This window comes from Gopherus evgoodei, chromosome 3 (assembly GCF_007399415.2).
Source record: "Gopherus evgoodei ecotype Sinaloan lineage chromosome 3, rGopEvg1_v1.p, whole genome shotgun sequence".
Classification (NCBI taxonomy): Eukaryota; Metazoa; Chordata; order Testudines; family Testudinidae; genus Gopherus; species Gopherus evgoodei.
The window spans coordinates 55977744-56001999 of NC_044324.1; the positions used below are offsets into that span (position 1 = coordinate 55977744).

Here is a 24256-nt window from a genome sequence, read left to right on the forward strand (position 1 = left end):
TCTCTCTAATATCCTAGGATCAATACAGCTACAACAACACTGCCTACCTGAAAGTCCTCTGGCAAATGTCAGATGGATGGTGCCACTTCTCTGTTTTCTGTGTATTCATATAGTCATACTGCAATATATTGGAGGGAAACTTGTAATCAGAGAGTTAACATGGACATTCTTATATAATCCATAGTGGTTAAATGCAGCAGCCTCCTGCACAAGGACATGAGGGGATGCTGTTGGAGCTACTGCAGTCCAGCTATTTTGGGCTAGCAGAGAATCCATAGGCAGCCAGTCAATGCCACCCTAACTCTACAGCAGCCCCATTGCTCTTGGAGCTGGGCCCAGAATTGAGAGGCTGGATCCAGAATTGGGAGATTGTCGTATTGGCTTAAAGACACCTTTTCCCACCCTTGCCTTGGATGATATAAATTACCCTTTTGTTATCTAGCTGGATAACATGTGTACATTAAAGACAAAACTGTTTGTGGCTTCTGCGCTATGCAAAACCCTCATGGAAGCTGGTTTTTGGATGAGAAGAGGGTTTGTATTTTCTTGGGAAAGCTGGAAGTGTTGAATGAGAGCTTTATGTGATATCACGAATAGAATAAAAGTACAGCATTTATATTCAGTAGTATGCAGTGTCTTTCAGACTGGCTTTTTCCTCTTTATTTTGCAGGGTTTGGGGGATGTTTAACTATGCTGATGACAGAGAGACTGTGTATGCCTGGTTTACCTTCTCGCATTGGCTTGTGTATGCCAACAGTGCAGTGAACCCTATCATTTATAACTTTCTCAGTGGTGAGTTTCCAGATGATCGCTGTGTTACATATTAAAATGTAGTTAAAGTGTAATGCATAGTAACCAATTAGGTTAAAGCCTGATCTGAAAATTGAGCAGCAGCACAACTGGGCTCTAGGTGCAGGTCCTGATAACAGTCCCTCTATCCTCACAATCTGCTACACTTGTTGAGTAGCACCTTGCCTTCTCAAGTATCCCCGTTAATTTTATAGGGAGAGCCATATATATAATAAAGAGATACCTATCTCATAGAACTGGATGGGACCTTGAAAGGTCATTGAGTCCAGCCCCCTGCCTTCACTAGCAGGACCAAGTACTGTACCTGACAGCTTTTGTTTGCTTGTCTGTTTTGCCTCAGATCCCTAAATAGCCTCCTTAAGTATTGAACTCACAACCCTGGGTTTAGCAGGCTAATGCTCAAACCACAGGGTGGGTTTAAATTTCAAGCTGAAGGTGTCCACCCAGCTCAAGGAGACATACCTGCACCCGCTTTAATCAAACTAGCAAGCTAAAAATGGAGCATAGCCACAGTAGCGGGAACAATGGGAAGGACATGCAGTCCTGAGTATGTACCCATCCAAGACTCTAGGCACATACACAGGGTGGGTGTCCCATCCTGCTGCTCATGTTATTTTTAACATACTCATGCTATTGTTAATATGCTTGCTTGATCAGAGCTAAGGTGAGTATGTCTCCTCAAGCTGGAATTTAACCTCCTAGCTTGAAGTGTAGATTTTGGAGTGCAATGATGAGGGATGGAGGCAGAGGCCAATCTCTCCCACCTTTGGTGCCTGTTTGGAGCTGGAAATTTGACCCAGCTTCCCCCATATAATGGGAGGCAAACACGCCAAATTTGAGTGGTGTTGCAACCCCATGCACTGCATTGCAATGCCACTCCCTGTCAGGACGGCAGAGCAGCAGGGCCAAATTTGAGCAGAGCTGTGATCCCCATGCAGAGTGGAGAGCTGGAAGGTGGGTGTGGGGCAATGTTTGGGGGAATACCGTAGGACTAAGGGCATCAGGAGGGCAGGGGAGAGAGCGCAGGTCAGGGTGCAGAGCAGTGGGTAATGTGTGGGGCTGGAAGCAGCAGGATAGTGGTGGGGGAGAGCTTGGGGTTGGGTTCAGAGCAGAGGAGGATGACTAAGGGTGGCAGAATCTGGCCCTGAGTAAGGACTACAAGTATTGTGAAGACCTCACAATTGAAGTGGAAATTATCTGTTACTTTCAGTTAATCTTTTCCAGGCATCAAATGGCAAGAATCCCACTGGAAGACATGGCCTTGGGGAGGGGATAAAGGAGGGGAAGTCACTGAATCTCAGGAGATTCTCTACCTAGATGAAAGAAAAAGAACCTATGTGTTCTTATTGTTTTACTTCTGGGGATTTTTGAGGCTGTGGTGAAAGAGCTATTTTCTAAAGATAAATGAAGCAGTAGAAAAATGTTGCAAATTACAAATTTATATTTTAACAATGTTAAATGAAAATTTAAATTGTTCATGTAACAATACTGTGCCTTTGTAAAAATATAATGTACAAATAGTCTGAAAATATTCCTAAATGACATTGATTTACCATTCTCTCTTCTATTACCTTTGATCCTTCCATATTATCTGTATCAGGCTGTTTTCAGTAGAAATATAGCATGTAAAAAAAAATCACCAAACATTTCTTCAGTCCCTTTACCATTTAGTTTGGTTTGGTTTGTTGCAGGTTTGGTCACAGCTGGTGATGAATAAAGTTTAGAGGTGTGGTTCAGATAAGCTTTGGATAAACATTTGGATGCTCATCTGGGTAGCCAAGGTCTGCAAAACTATCCAGGAAATCTAATGAGAATAGGATTTGCTGTTCTTGTTGTTTCCAGTCAATTCAGTGATATCTAGCAAACAATGGCCTGTTAACCAAGATTTCTGGCTAGTGTTGTGACAGTTGGGCCTACAAATGTACCCTAATTGTGAGCTCAACTGTGAAAAGAGAATGGAAGTTCATAAAATATCACAATAACCTATAACAACAAATGTTAACGGGAAAAGGTGCAAATGGGAGACAGACTGAATTAGTACAAATGAAAAAGACCAGCTGATATAATTCAAGGACGGTGTTAAGATCATGTCTGGAAAACTAGAGAAGTGTGGGACTGGAAATCAGTGAACCAAACTTGTTAGAGTTTAGGCCTAATTGGTAGACAGGATAATAAAGGGGTGGGCTATTCCATCCATTACTCACTTGGGGTCCTTAAAACAAGAGACTTGGGGAGAAAGTCAATGTTGGATGACCAAAAGCAGGGAAGGTGAATGCTTGCTGACAGAAAAACGAGCACCACCATGCTGCGACCCCCACCATCTCTTGGGACCTAATCCTGAGGTGGACCAAGCCAGAGGGAGGGATCCAAATGACACCCACCGGCTTTGGCTAAATCCCAAACACCACCCGGGATGTGAGACTTCCCCCACACCACACCCCAACTTGTCCTTTTCCTTCTCTAACTTATTTTTCTTTCCTATCCATTTCCTTATTCTTTCTGTCTAATAAGAGTCTGGCTTAGCCAGCCAAAACTGTCTTTTCTGCAACACTGCTGTAACTGTGACCAGAAAAGCAGCTAAAAGCAATGCCCTAAAACAGTGGTTCCCAAACTTTTTCTGCCGCTTGTGCAGGGAAAGCCCCTGGCAGTCTGGGCTGGTTTGTTTACCTGCCGTGTCCGCAGGTTCGGCCGATCGCAGCTCCCGCTGACTGCAGTTCACTGCTCCAGGCCAATGGGAGCCGCTAGAAGCAGCGGCCAGTATGTCCCTCGGCTCGTGCTGCTTCCAGCAGCACCCATTGGCCTGGAGCAGTGAACCGCAGCCACTGGGAGCCGCAACTGGCTGAACCTCCGGATGCAGCAGATACACAAACCAGCCTGGCTCACCAGGGGCTTTTCCTGCACAAGCCGCGGAACAAGTTTGGGAACCAGTGCCCTAAACAGCTCAATGCTGGTAAAAATTTGCCAGGTCTTGGAGTGGCTAATAAAACTATGCTGTGCCTGCAGTGAGGTTGCAAGCAGTTTCTCAGCAATGAGGGAGGCGTGTGTGTTGTTTTGTCTTTTAGGAAACAGAATCAGACTGGAAAAGGAATAAGGGATGCTGTTAAAATGAAAGCCTTACTTAAGACTTGACATTTCAAATGATTTAATTTGTTTCCCCCAATATCTTTTATATAAAAGATTAAAAACATTTTAAAGGCATCTATCATAAACAGATAGCTAAGGGTTAATGTCTCTTTCCCTGAAGCACCTGACCAGAGGACCAATCAGGAAACAGGATTTTTTTTCAACTCTGGGTAGAGGGAAGTTTGTGTCTGAGTCTTTGTCTGTCTGCCTGCTTTTCTCTCAGCTTTGAGAAGTGATTTCTGTTTTCTAATCTTCTGTTTCCAAGTTGTAAGGACAAAGAGATCAAATAGTGAGTTATATGATTTCTTTTCTTTGGTATTTACATGTCTATAGTTGCTGGAGTGCTTTGATTTGTATTCTTTTTGAATAAGGCTGTTTATTCAATATTCTTTTAAGCAATTGATCCTGTATTTGTCACCTTAATACAGAGAGACCATTTGTATGTATTTTTCTTTCTTTTTATATAAAGCTTTCTTTTTGAGACCTGTTGGAGTTTTTCTTTACTGGGAAACTTCAGGGAAATTGAGTCTGTACTCACCAGGGAATTGGTGGGAGGAAGAAGTCAGAGGGAGATCTGTGTGTGTTAGATTTATTCGCCTGACTTTGCATACCCTCTGGGTGAGGGGGAAAAGAGAGATTAACTCTCGGTAATTCTGTTCTCCAGGACTGGAAAACGGGGAGGGAGGAGTCCCTCTGTTTAGATTCACAGAGCTTGTGTCTGTGTATCTCTCCAGGAGCACCTGGAGGGGGGAAGGGAAAAGGTTTATTTCCCTTTGTTGTGAGACTCAAGGGATTTGGGTCTTGGGGTCCCCAGGGAAGGTTTTTCAGGGGGACTAGAGTGCCCCAAAACACTCTAATTTTTTGGGTGGTGGCAGCAAGTACCAGGTCCAAGCTGGTAACTAAGCTTGGAGGTTTTCATGCTAACCTCCATATTTTGGATGCTAAGGTCCAAATCTGGGACTAAGGTTATCTGACAGCATCTTTGCCCTTGCACTGAGGAGGTTGAGGTCTCTATATACCAAATAAAAAACCTTTGTTTTGAACTTTTTAATGTTGGACAGTTTTAGGGTCATGGTAACACCTTATCTCTTAGGGCCATTTATTCAATCTAAATTAACACAACATCAGTTATGGGTTCAAGACTCAAAATTTGGATCTAGAGGCTTAGAACACTAAAATTCAGGGTATTTGGATGTGGGAAACTCTTGTTCCAACACATCTGTTTCTTCTCCTAGCTTAAACTTATTAGCTCAGAGGCCACATCAAAGAAAAAAGGTGTACAAGAGTTAGCCAAACTTTTCTGAATGTGTTTGGGGTTTAAGTTAAAGTTTTAACATGGAATGCTGGGGACTCTTATGCTATCCAAATGGCTTCATACCAAGCTTCTCAGTTCCGTTTTGCCAGGTGTTTACTTATATTGTGCCATCTCTTTGGTATCTGAGCACAAGCATTCATTCATTTAACCTGTTAGGAAAGTAAGTTTTAATATCCCCTTTTTACAGATGAGAAAACTGAGAGACACAGAGATTAAGGGTGTGATTCTGATCTCATTTTACATGGATGTAAATCAAGTCGCCATTGAAGCAACTGTGAAACTGGTGGGAGATGTGAATCATTTGTCCAAAGAAATCTGGCAGACTGGGGAATAGAAGCTAGGACTCCTGTCTTTCAGCCCTGTTCTTTAAATACGGACCATCTTTTTTGTAGTGAAATTCATTGTAGTAACAATTTCAGTGTGCCCCCAATTATTTCAAAGGTCCTGAAAATGGAGAAAATAGGCGCTTCTTTAAATGGTAGGAGCTTCATTAAATGATCACTGTAATATACAGAAGATCAGATATTTATTTATCTTTTTACATCTGGTTTTCTTTGTAAAATGTGCAAGGTAAAAGAAAAATTAGTTGCCCTTGCATTTCACACATCAAGTAATAGTCCAATCAACCTACTTAATTATTTATTTTCATCAAATATGTTTTGTTTACTCAGCAAACAAACTGGAACATTGCCTTAAGAGCGATTCTAGTATGCCTTGTAAAAATTAATTTAGTATTCCTGCTGCACCTACTATAAATCCTTATTAAAAGGTGGAATTTTGTTGCCATTTCCCGAACCACTAAAACTGTTATTTCCTGCTTTTGTCATGTTAGAAGGGTACTTGATTATTTTGAATTCACTTTGGCACTAGCTAACCATGTCTTTTCCATATGCTAGCTTTATTGAAACATGGCTTGTATAATAATGTTTTCCTGCATTCTTTTTCGATTGACAGGAAAATTTAGAGAAGAATTTAAAGCAGCATTTTCTTGCTGCTGGCTTGACATTCATCATCACCAGGATGAACGACTCACCAGGGGCTGTGCAAGCACTGAAAGTCGGAAATCCTTGACCACCCAGATCAGCAATTTTGATAATGTTTCAAAACTTTCAGAACATGTTGTGCTGACCAACATGAGCACGCTCCCAGCAAATGGTACTGGACCTATTCACAACTGGTAGTATACTTGTCCCTGTCTTTTGGTGCCGTTGTAAATTAAAATTTGATCTTGCATCCAACAGCCTTTTAACCAGTGACCACAAGATTGCAGGGCAAGAGTGCAGGAGAAATTGACCCACAACTTTGTTTATAAACTTAAAGAGTTATAATTTCATATCATTTGCTTTGAAACTGTATAAATTGTAATTTCAGGGGAGGGTTATATGTTGTTTAAATATTTTCATTGGATTTCAATAAAGAGCAAGTATCTGGAGATGTATACAATATTTGCCTGGGAGTTGGAACGTATGCATGAAATCAGCCTGTATTCAGCTTCGTGTTGATTCTCCGACTGTGCCAGGGTATAGCAGAAATTTTTTAGAACAGATATTCTAACCAAACTTGGATGCAAATCTTTTGCATTCCCTGAATGTCAATGAAAATTTCAAAATATCTTTTCATAAATGGCTTTGAATCTGAGCTGGCTGAGTCATGTGGAGAATTCATATTTTTTTGGTATTTTCTTCTCTTTCTCAGATTGTCTGAGATTACCGTAGGTGCTGAGGAGGACTGGCAAAGTCATTATCATTCAGTTTCTCAGAGAGAGGGTGCTTTTAAATGCCACCTAATTCTCTCACACAGTGGACTCTGCTATATATTTTGTTATCTGTCTTATATCCCATTGTAGCTTTGCAAGGTGTCTAGGTCTGTGGGATGAGGTTTAAGGAAGAACTTTTGTCCACTAGTCTCATAGTCCTACTGGCAGGCATCACTATTGTTCGTACTTGAACACTGCATTATAGATTTTAGTTTAATGGAATTATCTACGCCTCACATGATTAAGTTTTGCTCAGTGAAGGGATATTTCACTGCAAAAAAATCAGAATTTTTCTCTGGAGTCATACTGATTCATGTCTGCTCCTGCAAAAACTCCTCAAACTATTAGACCTACTGTCTGAAATTCTTTTAGTGCCTGGTACTGCATCCGTTGAAGACAGCAGGTATAGGATGAAGCCTTTAGTTCTTACTGCCTGGGTTATCTTTTGTTGTTTGATATTATCTTAAACTGCTCTATATAGGTTTTTATACTGTGCTTCGCCTCATGGTATCTGAGGACCTTCCAGTAATGCATTAAGTAATGTGACTAACATCTGCCATGTGTCATTTGTTCCCCATGTCATGTTGTTTTTGATATGAGACCTCCTCAGAAATGAAAGAGCAGAGTTAATTTCTTATTTCAGAACAAAGCTCCAAACACCATGAGGCAGTAGTATCAAAAAGAGGGATATAGTCCCGTGATCCTAAACATAGGCCTAGGATGAGCTATGTATGTCCATGCCATCTGCAAGCATTCCAAACCTATCGTGCACATGTATATCATGAATTTCCCAGACCTATCTAGTACCAACCAACATGTAGGGTGGTGACTCAAACGCTGGTCCTCCAGAAAAAAATTGCTGTATTCTTAAGGAAAAACAGACATGGAAAAGGCTAGTTTGTTTGTTGCTCGTTTATTAAACTTTAATTTGCCCATCTTCAGTCCTGTGGCTGTTTCTATGTACGTGGCACAGGTGGGGTTCATCGATGCAACACATTTTCACCAGTGAGAAGGGATTCTGGTTGGGGAAGCCTGTCTAACTGTGTCACTGCAGATGCTGCTTCTGCCTGTGTTCATTATTTTTCATAATTCTCAACTCTGTGCTTGTGTCTGAGTGCCATACACTTAATAAAAGTCAGAAGTGCTTTGGGTACACTATGGAATCCTGATAAGGACCAGGCCAGTGTATCTAGTGATGAATCCACTTATTGGCTGAATGTTAAATAAGTAGCAACTAACATGTAACAGCTGAGAGAGTGGCTGGCTTGAGCAAAGGTAATATTCCATCCCACCTTTTTAAAGTTCTTACAATGCACCCATCTTCTAGGGATCTGAGTACTGGATTTTTTCAGGTAAAAGATAACACTGTAAGACCAAATCAGAGCTCTAAATCAACAGCCATTATTTGTAAATATCATCATTCAAAGGTTTTAAATGTTTGAAAATATGAAAATTCAGAGAGAAATATTGTTACGTGAGTTTTTAAGCAGAATTCCCCATAGACTTCAGTGGAGGATTCTGCTTAAAAAACATTGCTAGTGTTTAGAAACTTTTCTCATAGGTAATGTCAATAGACCTTTGATTGCCTTTATACTATTGACAGAAGACTCCAGTCTGGTTCTGTTTATAAACAGTAAAATCCATATTATACGTTACAGGTGTGACGGCCAAACTCAGCCCATTGAAGTCTGTGGAACTGCACCTGCGTACGCCAGGGATGAACATGACTTCAAGTTTAGATGCAGCAGAAGGAGTTTCTGTGGAAGACAGTGGCACAACAGATAATACAGAGTGGGCCAAATTCATCCCTGGTGTAACCAAACTGACCTTACTGGAGTTACATCAGGGATAAGTTTTGCCCTGTACATTTAAAACAACCTGCGAATGGCACTCCAGTGACAACACAACAGCTGGCCAAAGGGATTCCTCCAAAATGACTGCTTCTTCAATTCCCAGTCTTATGGAAACTTACTTACCTCATCATGAGCTAAAGATACAGAATTCACATCTTTGCAAGACTTTTTAAAGAATATATTGCATCATGCTTTGTAAATACTGGATACATTTATTTTTAATATATCCCAGATGCCATGTAACATTCTGAAATGCATCAAGTAAAGAACTGAGTATTTCAAAGCAAGGAGTCATTAACATTTATTTTATGTACTGATACCAGTAATGACTTTAATTTAATTGAAAAGAACACTTGCTTCTCCTATGCATTAGTGGAATTTTGGAATTACCTTTTCACATGATACACAAATGCACAGTCCAGGCAATAAAATGGAGGATCTGGAATACTGGTGCAGGAGGTTAAACCAGACATAGGGACTACAGAAACATGGTGATATAGCACCCATGACTGGTATTGAAAGGTATGTCTGTTTAGGAGAGCTAGAAATAAAGACATTGTACAGCAATGTAAACTATAAAGAAAAAATAGTGGCAGTGTAGACAAAACAGAAGCTATTTGGGTCAAAATCACTTTGGGGAAGGACTGAAAAAGAGGTTCTGTTGGGACAACAATGAGGGTCTGCTATAGATCCCCAGGGTCGGACTCAGATCTGGATAGTAGTATTTCCATTTCTAATAATATTATCTTTTTTGAGGATGACAATAAATATTAGAGAGGAAAACACTACTGGGAATTGTCATAATAGGAGACTTTATCTTTTCAGATACAGATTAGAGAATGAATACTTCTTAATACTGGTAAGGCCCACTTTTCCTGGATATGCTAGATGACAGTTTTCTTCATCAAATTATTGCTTAACCAGCAAGGGGTGATGCAGTTTTAAGTTTGTTTTTGTAAGTAGTGAGGAAATCCTAGATGAGATGGTCATAGGAAATTACTGGGGACTGAGTGATCACGAGTTTAAATTAAATGCAAGGATAAATAAAACCAAGTTGTCAGCTATGTCTTTTTATTTCAAAAGGGTGACCTTTGGGAAATCCAGGGAATTAGTTAAAGAAGTCGACTGGCTTGGAATTTCTTTAAATCAGCGATACAAAACTATGTAACTTGTATTCCATGTAAGGAAAAAAACATTAAAGGGAAATACTCCAGCCCCAGCTGAATGACTAACCACCTCCAGAAGGTTATTAGGAGTAAGCAGAGAGCCTATAAGGAACGGTAATGAGGACTGATGAGCAAAGAAAGGTACATCTTGAAGGTTAGACAATGCAGAAATTGCTAAAAGTCAAAATATATTAGCTCTTACCAAGGAAATTAAAGATAGATCATATGTTTTTTAGTTACATAAATAAAAGGAGAATAAGGAAGGATGAGGTTGGGCTGTTATGAGTGAGGCTGGGGAGGAGATTCAAACTAATTTAGGTGTGGCCCAAAAACTAAATGAATACTTCGCCTTGGTTTCCAATAAGCATGATAATGTGGAACATGGGCATGTGAAGACAGGATGGCTGGTGGAAATGAGCATAGAAATGAAATTGCCACATCTCAGGTGGATGAAAAACTCAGAGTTTAATGCATTCAAATTGTGAAGAACAGATAATTTTCATCTAAGAATATTGAAAGAACTGGCCCATGAAATTACTAGTCCAATAGCAAGGATTTTTAATTAATCCATCTATTTTGGAGTAATGACTGGAGAATAATTAACTTTATACCTATTTTTAAGAAAGGGGAAGAAAGTCATTTGGTCAAATACAGTAGGATGCAAGACTTCAGAAGGAAAAACAATTAAAATTCATTGGGGGTAAATGGTAAAGGGGATATAAGGCAACATGGATTTACCAAATGTAAATCACGCCAGATTAAGCTTTCTTTCTTTCTTTGAGAAAATAACTGATTTTTTTTAGATAAGGGAAATGCAACCAAGCTAATATATTTAGACTTCAGTAAAACATTTGACATGGTACCACATGAAAAATTATTAATTAAACTAGAGAAAATGGGGATTAGAACAAGAATTATAAACTGGATAAAAAACTGACAAAAGGGGAGAAGGCTGAAAAGTTCTGCTGAAAAGTGAACTATCAGACTAGAGGGAAGATACTAGTGGAGTTATTCAGGACTCGGTGTTGGGACCAATCTTATTCAATACTTTTTTAATGACCTTGGCACAAAAAGTTGAAGTGTGCTAATGAAATTTGCTATTTATGCAAAGCTGGCAGGCATCATCAATACAAAGAAGGATTAGACAATTATACAGGAAGAACTGGGTCATCTTGAAGTCTAGAATAATAGAAATAGGATGAAAGTCAATAGTGCAAAAGGTCATGCACTAATCTAATGAGAATTTCTGCTACACAGTGGGGTTCATCAATTGGAAGTGATAGAGAAGGAAATGGACCTGAGTGTGTGGGTCGATGATGATAAGCCACTGATGTGATGGCAGCTGCAAAAAAAGGAAATGTGATCCTAGGATGTAGCAGGTGACGTATTTCCAGCAGAGAGAGGGAACTGTTAATGCCACTTTAAAGTACAAGGCATTTGGAATACTGTTTACAATTCTGGTCACCCATGTGCAAGAAAGATTAATTCAAACTAGAACAGGTGCAGAGAAGAGCTACCGGGATGATCAGGGAAATGGAGGCAGTGGAAGAGATTGGCTCCCTTCATCTTGCAAAAAGAAGGATGAGGGGGGATATGATTATTCTTTATAAATACATCAACAGAAAAACACCAGGAAGGGAGAAGAACTATTTAAGATAAAGGACAATGTTGGCAGAAGAGCTAATTAGTATGAACTGGCCATGAACAATTCAGGCTGGAAATCAGAAGATTTCTAACCACCAAAGGAGTGAGGTTCTGGAACAGCCTCCTAGTAGGAGTTGTGGGGACAAACAACTTAATTAGATTTAAGAGACAACTCAATAAATTTGAGTGGGATTGTATGATCAAGCTGGTTGTGATGGTAGAGGACAAGATTCAGCAGCACTGGGTCATCCCTTCTGATTTATGTCTTGTGTTCCTAAAGCTCATGCTTCAGGACTTCAGTCAGGCACCTACAGGGGTCAGGAAGAGATTATTTTACTCCCAATGTGTTCTGCCATCTTTTTGGTCTCCTTCCTTTGAAGTATCAGGGATGGTCACAGCTAGGAAACTGGACTGGTGGGCCAGTGCTCTCAGGTGGTACCAAGCACTCTACCTCTCATGTGTTTAGCTGGCTGGTTCTTGCTTAGGGTCTAGCTGATTTTCTAGACAGAAGACATGCAGTAAATCTAATCTAGCTAGATTTAAGTAAAGTATTTGATACAGTTCCACATTTAGAAATTATTAGTTAAACTGGAGAAGGTGAGGATTAATTTGAGAATTAAAAGGCAGATAAGGAACTGGTTAAAGGGGAGACTACTGTAAGTCATGCTGAAAGGTGAACTGTCAGGCTGGAAAGAGGTTACTACTGGATTTCCTCTAGAATTGACCTTGGGACCAGTTTTATTTAATATTTTCATTGATGACCTTGGCATAAAATGTGGGATTGTACTAAAAAAATTTCCAGATTTCACATAGTTGGGAGGTATTGCTAATATGCAGGAGCCTTCAGTATCATATTGGAAGATTTGGACATCCTTGAAAACTGGAGTAATAAAAATAGGATGAAATTTAATAATATTTTTATGGGCTAACAAGAATATTTTCTATAAGGAAGGGACATAGCAGTTGGAAGTGACAGAGGAGGAGAAAGACATTAGTGTACTGGTCGACCACAGCATGACTCTGAGCTACCAATGCGACACAGTCATGAAAAGGGCTAATGCAGTCTTAAAATGCATCAGGAGTCGAGTTTTCAGTAGAGATAGGGAAGTGATATTACCAGTATACAAGGCACTGGTGAGACCTCATCTGGAATACTGTGTGAAATTCTTGTCTCCCATGTTTAAGAAACATGAAATCAAACTGGAACAGCTGCAGAGAGGGGTTTCTAGGATGATCAGAGGAAAAGAGAACAAACCTTATGACAGGGAACTTAAGGAGCTTGGCTTGTTTAGCTTAACAAAACTGAGGGATATGATTGCTCTCTATAGATACATCAGAGGGATAAACTCCAGGAAGGAAGAGGAGTTATTTAAGATAAGGGCCAATGCTGACAGGAGAATAAATGGATATAAACTGGACATCAATAACTTTAGGCTTGAAATTAGACTAAGACATCTCAGCATCAGAAGAGTGACGCTCTGGAACAACCTTCCTAAGGAATTAGTGGGGACAAAAACCCTAACTTGTTTCAAGACTGAGCTTGATAAGTTGATGGAGGGGATGGCATGATTAGGCTGCCATGACTGCAATTAGCAACTATTTCTTTCTTTCCCAGATATCTGGCTGATGGGTCTCACCCATATGCTCAGAGTCTAACTGATCACCATATTTGGGATCAGGAAAGAATTTCTCCCAGCTCAGGTTGGCAGAGACCCTGGTGGGAATGGTGGGTTTAGCCTTCCTCTGCAGCATGGGGCATAGGTCATTTGCTGGTTTGAACCAGGGGCGGCTCTATGTATTTTGCCGCCCCAGGCACGGCAGTCAGGAGGCTTTCGGCGGCGTGCCTGCGGGAGGTCCGCTGGTAACGCGGATTCAGCAGCGCACCTACAGGAGGTCCGCTGGTCCCATGCCTTCAAGGTACCCGCCGCCGAATTGCCGCTGAAACCGTGGGACTGGAGGATCTCCCACGGGCATGCCGCCGAAAGCAGTCTGACTGCCGCCCTCATGGCAACCGGCAGGCTGCCTCCCATGGCTTACCACCCCAGGCATGTGCTGGTGCTTGGAGATGCATCTGGTTTGAACTAGAGTAAATGGTGGATTCTCTGTAACTTGAAGTCTTTAAATTAAGATTTGAGGAGTTCAGTAACTGAGCCACAGATTATGGACCTATTATAGGACTGAGTTAATGAGGTTAAGTGGTGTGGAATTTGCAGGAGGTCAGACTAGATGATTATGATGGTCCCTTCTGGCCTTAAAATCTATGAAGCCTTCTGATCACCATATGCAGGGTCAGAAAGGAATCCCCCACCTCTCAGTCAAATTAGCAGTGACTTTGGGGGTTTGGCCTTCCTCTGGAGCAGGGAGCGTGGGTCACTCTCTGGGATTATTTGAGGTGTATCTCACTTAATCAGTTCCCTGCCAATGCAGGAGCTTCAGGCATCCGTGCAACTCAGTCCTGCTTGTTTTCTGCCTGTGGCTCATAATAGTTTAATCTCCTGTGGCCTGTAAAACTTTGGTCTGGTTTTGGTTGTTGGCTTTAGTGCTGGTACTGAGTGGTGTTGGGAGCCTGTGATACAGAAGAAATCAGACTAGATGATCTGGTGGTCCCTTCTGGTATTTTCTGCTGTTAAAATCAGGATAAATTCTGTTTCACGTTTTTGCACACGTTCGGATTGTGATATGTACAGTTATGTTTCTAAGCATCGCTAAGTTCCTCAGTCATGAACCCAAAGCACAGTATGTGATGCTTGCTTTTGCAATGTAATTCTAAATTCAGAATTTGAGGCCAGATTTTTCAAACTTGAGTGCCTAACGTTGGCTACCCCAATAAAAGTGACCTAATTTTCAGAAGTGCCGACATCTCCCATGCAGGTCCAGGTAAGCTGCAAGGGCTCAGTACTCTGAATATCAGGCTGCTTTAATTTCAGTGGCTAATTTTAGTCAATAATGTTTGAAAATACTGGCCTTTATCAGGTCTTCTGTGAGCTTACGATTAAGTTTAAAATGTTGGTTGGCTTGTTTGTTTGTCTTTACAATTTGCTGTCTTTTACTACTGTTTAGGACTTAGGTCTTAGCAGTAATAGAGCTGGATGGAAAAAAAATCATGGAAAATTTTGTTTTCAGCAAAAATCAAAAACCAAAGCCTAAATATTTCAATTTGGAAATGCTGATGAGGTATTTCATGTGCATTGTCGCTCAGCTCCCATTCTCCTCTCTGGGAGGGGCTCATTGGTCTGATGTCTCCCTGCTTGGTCCTAGAAAGTAGTACATCATGACAATTGTATGCCTGCAGTGCATCACAGAAGATTTTGTCTAGCTAGGGAGCCTGGCCCAGAGAGAAGAATGGGAGTATCAGACACCCAAACTACAATATCCATAAGACACCGTGGCAGCATTTCAGAATCAAAATATTTCAGTTGTCAGATGAAAACTGATTTTTTGTTTTGTTTTATTTGGTGGGCAATCAAGTTTTCAGTGAAAAATCAAAACTGAACACAGAAAGCAAACACTTTTCACACAAACATTCATTTTGTCAAAATTTTAAATCAGCCCTACTCCTGATAATCAATATTTCTAGTCATAGTTCTGTACAGAGGCACTGATAATGTGGTGCTCTCTCTCTCTCTCTGTGTATACATATGTGTGTATGAGTATTTATAAAGTACCTATCACATTCGGCTTGGCCATCCTCTTATTTACATCAGTGCTACAATTGTGTAAATCAATTGTCTTCACTGCAGTTCCTCCTGATTTACACTGCAACTCCTGAATTACACTTGCAACTCTACCGTAACTTAAAGCCGATACTCTCTCTAGCTCTTTTCTCTTCCCTCCATTCCCCCACATAGATTACAGCCTGATCATGGGAAGTGCAGAATACTCCCAATAGATGTAAAGTGTGCTGAGCTCGTTGTGCTGCTCAGCACCTGGCAGGACCAGGAGCCCAGTAATTAACAAGCTGTTAATATTTACATATTGCTTTATTGGATCACATTTTGCTCCAGGAAGATATGCCACTGTGTATATACGTCTGTAATCACCAATGTGTGCAGTGGTAACATGAAACTGCAATACACAGGATACTCTTCTAAGAGTTGCTTAGGTATAGAAAACATGAGTGGCAATGTAATAAATAAAAAAAAAAAGATGGAAAGCTGCGAATATTTCCCTACAAACATATGCTGAACTTGGAGTTTAAAACACAATCAGTAATAAAATCTCTATAAGGATAAATCAGAATGAGTAGAGTGAAGAGATTAAATATAATCTGGAGTTCTCAAGTACATACAAAATGGATGAACTCTTGGTCCCATTGAAGTCAATGGGAAAATTCCCATTGATTTCGATGGGGACTGTATATCTACATCTGCTCTAGGTGTTTTTGTGCATCTTTTATCATAGCATCTGAGCACTAAATCCAATCACAACATCATAGAACAAGCAGTATAGGAAAACAAGACTGGCCCCATGCATCGGTACTGTGATTGCAACTATGTAATAAATTTACAAATTTAGAATTTTACTTTGATGTCCTTGTGATGAATTGCCAAATGGCTATGTTGTCTGAGGATGGTTCAGCAACAAGAATGAACTAAACATGCAGCTGTGTGTATACGTCATAATGTTCCTTTGACCTAGTCTTTTCAGGGAATACATCAAATATGGGAAGAGGAAAGCATCTTTTGTTTTGAACCTAGTCAACACTGGAAGAGGAAAACATCTTTTGTTGATCTCATTTCTTTACACCTGTATTCATCTACAGAAGAACAGCCTGGGCTAATGTGTTATCAATAACATGTTTGTCTTTTTGTTTTGTACCCTAGGAAAACCTCAATTGTCTGCTCGTTAGGCCAAATTCATTCCTGGTGTAATTCCATCAAACCTCACACTAATGTCAAATTTGGTTTTACTTGTTCATATCTGCTAATGCTGCCCTTTAACTCCTGGTATTCACTCCTGGTTGAAAGGCCAAGAGGGGTATTCCAAGATGATGAGAACTGATTTCAATCCCTAACATATGCAAATTGCTGACAGAAGATTACCAAAGACAATATTCAAACAGGAGTGGAGGGTTGGAGGGGCTTCTACAAATTACATGTTATGAAACAAGACTCTGGCTTAATAATATCATATGAAAGGGCTATGGAAAACTACTCAGAGATTTTCCAAAATATGACTAAACACAGGTAAGAACTGCTTCCCCCAATCCTTCACCCCTCCAGGATAAAAATCAAATTAAAGGGCTGTGGAAGGAAGGAGCAGGAAAATAGTAACAAAAAATGGGAAAATGAATAAAGAATGGATAGGGTTAACAAAGTGGGAAATGAGAAGACAAAAATACTAAGGCAAGGCACAAGACTTTAGCAAGGCTCTAGTGTATAGCTGTAAACTGGTCTAAGGATCTGCAGAGCCCCAGAGCTACCTGACCAGGGGAAAGAGTAGGAAACTAGGCTGTGAATTGCCTCCCTCTCTTATGCTGCAGCTATTGGGAAGATCTGGGAGCAAGTATCCAGCCTAGAGCTGTCAGAGAATGGAAATTCTCTTGTGCAGAGGATTTCAAAATTTGTTTTTTTGTTCCGATTCAGAACAAAATTTCCATGAAAGAAAATTCAGTGTGTGTGTGTGGGGGGGGGGGGGAATGTGTGTGTGGAAATCCCGTAAAGCTTTTGATTTAGACAGAACTGCATTCTTTGATGGAAAATGGTTCCATGGAAGTTTTTCTTACCCATTCTAATCCAATTTCTCCTGTCCCATTGTTTCAAAGGAAGATCAGGAACCTCCCATGTATTAAAGAGCCTCCTTAGGTATGGGGCTGGTGGTATGTGTCCAGGGACAACTCAAGAGAGCTCAGATACAAGAGCTGCCATAGCACTGGGGTTAGCTGACATGTGTTATGCTGCATTCGATTTAAGATTGAGTTTATTTGGTGCAATAACTGGCTTTTCCCTGTTAATTTATAATAATTCCAGACGTTGTCTCTTTAACATCTGATATGTTGCCTGGAAGTGTATCCAGTGCATTTCAAGTTGTATCAGTACAGCACACTAGCTTAAGGGGAAACTAACCAAACTAGATTATCATTCTTTTTCCTCTTCCTCTTTTCCGAGTCCCTTCCCTCCAGGTCGGATGTTCTTTGTGCAGGTATCAAAAAAAAAGCAGATGTAAAGTAAAAGGTGAAATCTTTAGAGCCAAGCCCTAAGGTTTGTGCTATGCTAGCCACCCTGGAAAAGTTTATCCCTCCACTGTGTAGAAGTCCTGTGAGCACAATGCAACCGCTAAACTACAACCTGCACCTTTCAGTATGTGCTGCTGTAGGGGATTTCCTAACCTGCTTCTATGTCAGAGCTCAAATTGCTGCAAATCTTTCCCTTTAGCACCTGCGGTCATTTCTTTCAGCGCTATGCAGAATGTTTCTTTCCTAAAACTTGGTCTCTGCTAGGGACTACAGTCAGGAGGTTCTTTTTCAAACACCACCACAGCAGGATATGCTGCTGCATCATCTCATCTAAAGCACGTGCAGCATTTGCTCCTAAGAGGCAAACGGACTTGACTTTGGTTTTCACAGTTTGCAACTGTAGAAGGTAACTTGGGCTTTTTTAATTCAAGAGCTATTTCCCTTTGCTAGATCAAGCCACCCGTATTATCATTCGCTATCTCACTGGCACAGGATTTGATCTGATTAAAAACCCAGCCCACACCAGCGTGTCCCTAGCGGGGGAAGAGGCGCATAGATCCAGAGGAAGGGGCAGCAAAGTGCTTAGCGATCCGCCCCCACCCACACCTGTTGCGCTGGGCAGCTGGAGTCCAAAGGGGGCTGGGTTCTCCTGATGCGCTCTGCTGGGCTGAGCGCTGCGCCCCGCTGCCCAATCGCCGCCTTGGGCTGGCAGCCGAGCGCTGTTCCGCCACCAGCGGTGCTGAATACAGCCTAACATCTGTGCCGGTGTCTAGCGTCCACCTGCAATCGACTCTGCTCAGCCCCTGCAGCCACGACAGCCGCACAATGAGCTCTCTCCTGTTCCTAGGTAAGTGCTCGGAGGAGACAAAACCTGCTAATAGCCAACTTATTTCTGCAGCTTATCTGCATGCACCTACCGGTACCTCCCCTGCCCCGTTTCACTTGGAACTCACCTGCAGGCTCCCGAGCTTTCTGCATCGTGCCAGGATGCATAGCTCGCTTGTGTGCATGGCTAGCCCATGAATTAACCTCCTCCGTGGGCCTGCCTCTCACCTGTGAGGCACCCACGGGTGTATGCACCTCATTTGGGTGCCACAGCTCCCATCTGTTCATCTAATCCGTATCCATCTGTTCTGTCTGCATCTCCCTTTTGTGCATTGCCTCCTCAAGGGATGGAAACAGCTCACCTGAGTGCGTGGCTTGTCTTTAGAAGGGAGAAGATTCGCTTTCTTGTAAAAAGTAGTTTTACCTTTGTGTTCCAAAGTCCTCACTCTGATTGCATGAAGCTTTTCAAATCATTATTTACTAGCATCATACCTTGTGGCTGCCTTTGCATGAAATAGTATCTTAAAAATGGGGCATGGGCTCCAACTGAACACAGAGATGTGTTTTTCCCTGGCTCGTATAGATTTGTATTTGATCCTCACCAGTTTGAGAAGTCTATTCAGATTCTGTCTGTGTTGAACATGGGATTTGTGAACTATGCTACTAGCCCTCAGTGAAGTGAGCTTAATTCTCTACACACTATTACTGATGCTTCATGTGTCAGATGAATTTCCCTTTCCTGGAGCTCATGCCTGATTTGATCCCTATTTATTTATTCTTGCTGCTGCTGGAAAACTGCAGGGTGCGGATGATGAGCAGGTGCTCACTTCACACTCAAGTGTGATCGCTAGGGCTGTACTTTGCTGAATAGGGCACCTGACAAACTTATTCAATCGAGTCCCTGGTAATATGTTCAAGTCTGTAAACACCACACAGGAACAAGAGTGTTGTTTTGTGACCTAGCATGAGCATTGATAAGAAACTCAGCCATCAAGAAGATCTGCAAATGGGATGCCTTGTCTAAACAAACAGTCACTTGTTTGCTGAGTGGAAAGCATAAGTGCAGGTAGGACTATAAGAAGAGTTATTGACATTTCCCTTAGGTTTTGAGTGGAAAAAGAGAAATCAATAAAGCAGGTATATAGGAAGCTGGTTGAAGAGAATAAGATGAAATGCTGTTCCTATACATTTAACTCTTTGTTCCTGCTCATTTTTATCCTTCATTTTCCCACTATGCTCTGCATATCAGTACTCTCAAAGCCATTAACTTTCTATTCTGCTGTTTAAAACAACATTCCAGGTAGTGACTTCTCTCCTTAGATCTACTAGCTTCAAGATTCCCGCTAACTTTTTCATGTCTGCAATATATGGTACATGACTCCCTTTTGTAGCATACCTTTACTTTTGTATGTCTGTTTAGCTAAAGCACTGGACCAGGATTCAGGTGATCCAGGTTCAATTCCTAGCTCTGCCAGAGATATCTTATGTGACCTTGGGCAAATAATTTAATTTCATTGTGCCTCAGTTTCCCATCTATAAGATGGACATGATATTATTTCCTTTTTCTTGCCCCTTGTCTGTTTAAATTGTAAGTTCTTCAGGGCATGGACAGTCTCTTACTTCATGCATGCACGATACCAGGCACAATGAAATATGAATTTTGTTTGAGGCTTTTATGTGCTACTGTAATACAAATAATATTAAGTGTATTAGTTGTAATCTAGCTCCAGATAGATTCCCCCTCAGGTTACTAAGAGAGGAGGAGGTTGTGGTGGGACTTTCTCCTTGAATATCCAGAAAATCTGGAATTCACTACTTACTATAACAATGACGACAGGCTGGGAAAATTAAAGTTCAGGGAAATTAACAAAATTAAGTGAGTTTATTGCACATCAGAAAGTTACAATTACTGGCCCTAACTCATAGACTTTAAGGTAAGAAGGGACCATTATGATCATCTAGTCTGCAGGCCACAGAATCTCTAATGTTGCATAGTACAGTGGAATCAAGAGATAATCTAGAGCCACTGTCATGTCAGTAGACATGGAGAAACCCTGTGATAGGTTTAATGGCTTTATAGATTTTGATAAGGCAGCTCAGTTTAGTAGGAACCAGAATGGGCTGGTAACGGGCTGGGTTCTGAAGGGCTAGGTCAGCAGGAGGGAAGTTAAAGATACAGTGGCCATATTCACAGAGCTTTGGAGGCGTGGAACCCAGCTGGAGTCTTAAGTCTCCCCACTCTCCACTGCAGGAGGAGCAGAGTAATGTCTGAATTGTCCACTCAGTTAGGCCCCCTTCCCAGAGAAGTTTCTGTGACCCTGATTCTCCACTGGCTTACTCCATCAAAGTGTGTGCAAAATGCTTTCAAATCGGCAGTAGGTCTAAAGGCACAGGTGTAAATGACTTCACAAACAGAAGACCATAAACAGGTTCCTGACCCACAACTGGTATATATGGCAGTTGGGGTTATCCTTCAGGGGAGGTGGTGTTGTCCGCCCTGTCCCAGGGACAGGCTTGGGTTCCTTCTGGCTGAATGCAAGCTGCAGAAAGACGACTGAATGGGCGATACCAAGCAGAGGTAGCTGTCCTGGCTATGAACTCAGATTGGATCCAGCAGCTGGGAAGGATGTACGTGAATTCCTTTTCTCAATACCATCTCTGTTAGCTTAAGGTAAATATATGTGACGTCATTAACGAGATATTAAATATTGGTGCACCTGCCAGTGATGGAAAGTTAAATGTTAATACACTTGTAAGCCCCAAAATTCCCTATAGTAATAACATTGCCTCACAACACAGCACCATTTCCACAGTAGATGACTTCAGTGCTAAACAGTAGCAGTTGTTTAAAATTGTTCTCTTAGAGAACCATGTTAAATGTGTGAAAGTCATCCCAGTGCAGAGGGCCTGGGGAAGCCCCTAGAAAGCATTAATTGCCCTTTTCAGTCTTGGGTTAAGGAGCACAGAGCATTCTTCGAATGCACACATAGAATTCCATGAATGTCACCTGGAATGAACAGTAATCTCTGATCCTCTGAGGAACTGCCAATGAAACCACTCTCGTGAAGTGCTCAGCTACTTGCCCAATCAGGCCCTAAATTAATGTCTGAAAGTTAATTTAACAGAAAAATTAAAATAACCTGTTATCATACTAAAAGTAGTTTTATCATAGGAATACTGATTAAAGCATTAGCTCAGACTTTTCTTTTCTCCTCCAGCAAGGCCAATCTAATTTCCTGCTGATAAGATAAGCAACAGGAGACGTTTAGATATAAGTCTCTACCACGCAACCGACACCTCAGTCTTCCGTTTTCCTGCTAGGTATGCAGTTCCAAAACAGGCTTTAAGTTCAGTATATTTGGTAACACTGAAAAATAATTTGAAATTTTATTTTTTACCCAAAATTCATGCATTTCCCCGAAAGAATGTAAATAGAACAAAACATTTTATGTAATAAGCAGCACACTGTATCATCGTTCAGTTCTACAGCTGTCAAAAAATCTTTAATATTGCTTGATATGAGTGAGAATCCTGTAGCATCTGGCTTTAGCAAACTGCAGTGGATGTTTCAGAGTGGTACCCGTGTTAGTTCGTATCAGCAAAAACAACGAGGAGTCCTTGTGGCACCTTAGAGACTAATATATTTATTTGGGCATAAGCTTTCATGGGCTAAAACCCACTTCAACAGTTGCAAGGAGTGAAAAATGCAATAAGCAGTATATATATACAGCACATGGAAGTTGTCTTACCAAGTGGGGGTTCAGTGCTAACAAGGCCAATTCAATTAAGATGGAAGTGGCCTAATCTCAACAGTTGACAAGAAGGGGTGAATATCAAGAGAGGGGAAATTACTTTTGTAGTACTAAGGAGGCCAATGCAATCAAGATGGATGTCACCCATTTTCAACAGTTGACAAGAATTGAATTAACCTTAATTGAATTGGCATCGTTAGCACTGACCCCACACTTGGTAAGGCAACTCCCATCTTTTCATGTGCTCTGATATATATACTGCTTACTGTATTTTTCACTCCATGCATATGATGAAGTGGGATTTAGCCCATGAAAGCTTATGCCCAAATACATTTGTTAGTCTCTAAGATGCCACAAGGACTTCTCATTGTTTTTGCAGTGGAAGTGAAATCCAGTGTTCCTCTGTCTTAATACTTCCCTTTTACTTTAAATCTTTGCTTAAGGGCCGCAATGCCCTTACATTTCTGTATTGCCATGAACTGATGAAGAAAATGGTTCTTGAAAGCTTGTATAACATTATTTTTTCCATTAGGTCAGACACAAGATTCTGGGTCAAATTCTGGGCTCACTTATACCAACACTAATCTGAAATGACACAACTGAATACAATGACATTACTCTGGATTTACCCTGAGAGCTCCCATTGGATCAAACTTAAGACACTGGAGTTGTATGAGTGCAAAGTCTGCCTAATCACAATTGTTTTGTGATTGGAAAAATAATAGGAAATTTTGTATATTGCTAAGTAATAAAAAGCTACCTCATTCATTTGTCATTACATGCAATCTACAATAAATTGCATTGTACAATTCGTAGCATGAATGAAAGGAGGCAGATGTTTACCTGTAATACTAACTAATCATTATTACCTACTTTTACAGTATTAGTTGTATACTTCAAATACACATCTGCTTCCCAGACCACTGACTGTCTCCACCTGAGAGAGCAATGCATTCGTGCTGCAAATGGATGTGAAAGTGTCTGGAATGTAATTGAAGATGCCTGTAATATTTCAGGTAACAGTTACAGTGTATACTGCAATGATTTTTTGATTGATATAAATACAACAAAATTCTTTGCCCATATTATATCAGTTTATTTTATATCATTTTCTGGTCTCGCGTGAGTGTAGAACTGGAGTGACTCCACATGTGTAAAAACTGTGCATGTGACAGCAGAATCAAAGATAATTACATGCCTAGGGATTTCAGGACCAGGCCTACAATTGTGAAGTCCTTAGTAGGGATCAAATTCTGCCCTCAGTTTCACTCATGCAAACTCATTTTCAGTGCAGTGAATGAGGTTTCAGAGAGCAGAATGTGAACCCCAGTCAACAAGTTCAATCCAAAGGGAATTTTGACACCATATAAGAGCTGAGTAAAAACTAAGTAGCGATTCCAGACTTTAGCCCTCAACGTTCTAAACTTGAGAATCATTTTCCAATAAAATACCATCTTCTGTAATTCAGCAATAATACAGTAATACATTTCAGGCAATGTGATTGTTACTTAGAATAATTTTGAAGTAATATTAGAATATGAAATAAATAAATTCTGACATGCCTGAAAGAAGTATGCAGAGGTGTCATATTAATGCTGTTCAGTTAACTTGCACCAACATGTCAGAATGAATCATTTCTAGGGAAGGTTAATACAATAAATTGCAGGTGCTGAATATGACTGATCTCCCTTCAATTGTTGAATGCATAACACAGATTTTCACCTACACGAGAGCAGGAAATCAGTCTCACTGTCTCTGTGTATTACCTTAAGGAATAGGAAAATCATTTTTATAAACAGTTTAATACTTTCTACCGAATTGTTTATATACATAAAAC

The 24256-nt window shown here is 40.8% G+C and overlaps 2 protein-coding genes across 3 annotated transcripts in view; both read left to right on the forward strand.

Annotated features, from left to right (window-relative positions):
• The window catches only part of HCRTR2 (hypocretin receptor 2), a 65815-nt gene extending 56322 nt beyond the window's left edge, over window positions 1-9493 (forward strand). For both annotated transcript variants that reach the window (XM_030555628.1, XM_030555629.1), the window contains 3 exons: window positions 671-792; window positions 6203-6403; window positions 8663-9493. In XM_030555628.1, the coding sequence (XP_030411488.1) occupies window positions 671-792; window positions 6203-6403; window positions 8663-8856 (517 nt within the window). In that variant the 3' untranslated portion in view covers window positions 8857-9493. The remainder of the gene's footprint in view (window positions 1-670; window positions 793-6202; window positions 6404-8662) is intronic.
• A 9132-nt stretch (window positions 9494-18625) lies between these two features.
• GFRAL (GDNF family receptor alpha like) overlaps window positions 18626-24256 on the forward strand; it is a 36641-nt gene continuing 31010 nt past the window's right edge. Inside the window, exons 1-2 of the mRNA XM_030555631.1 lie at window positions 18626-18689; window positions 23301-23435. Of these exons, the coding sequence (XP_030411491.1) occupies window positions 18668-18689; window positions 23301-23435 (157 nt within the window). The 5' untranslated portion in view covers window positions 18626-18667. The remainder of the gene's footprint in view (window positions 18690-23300; window positions 23436-24256) is intronic.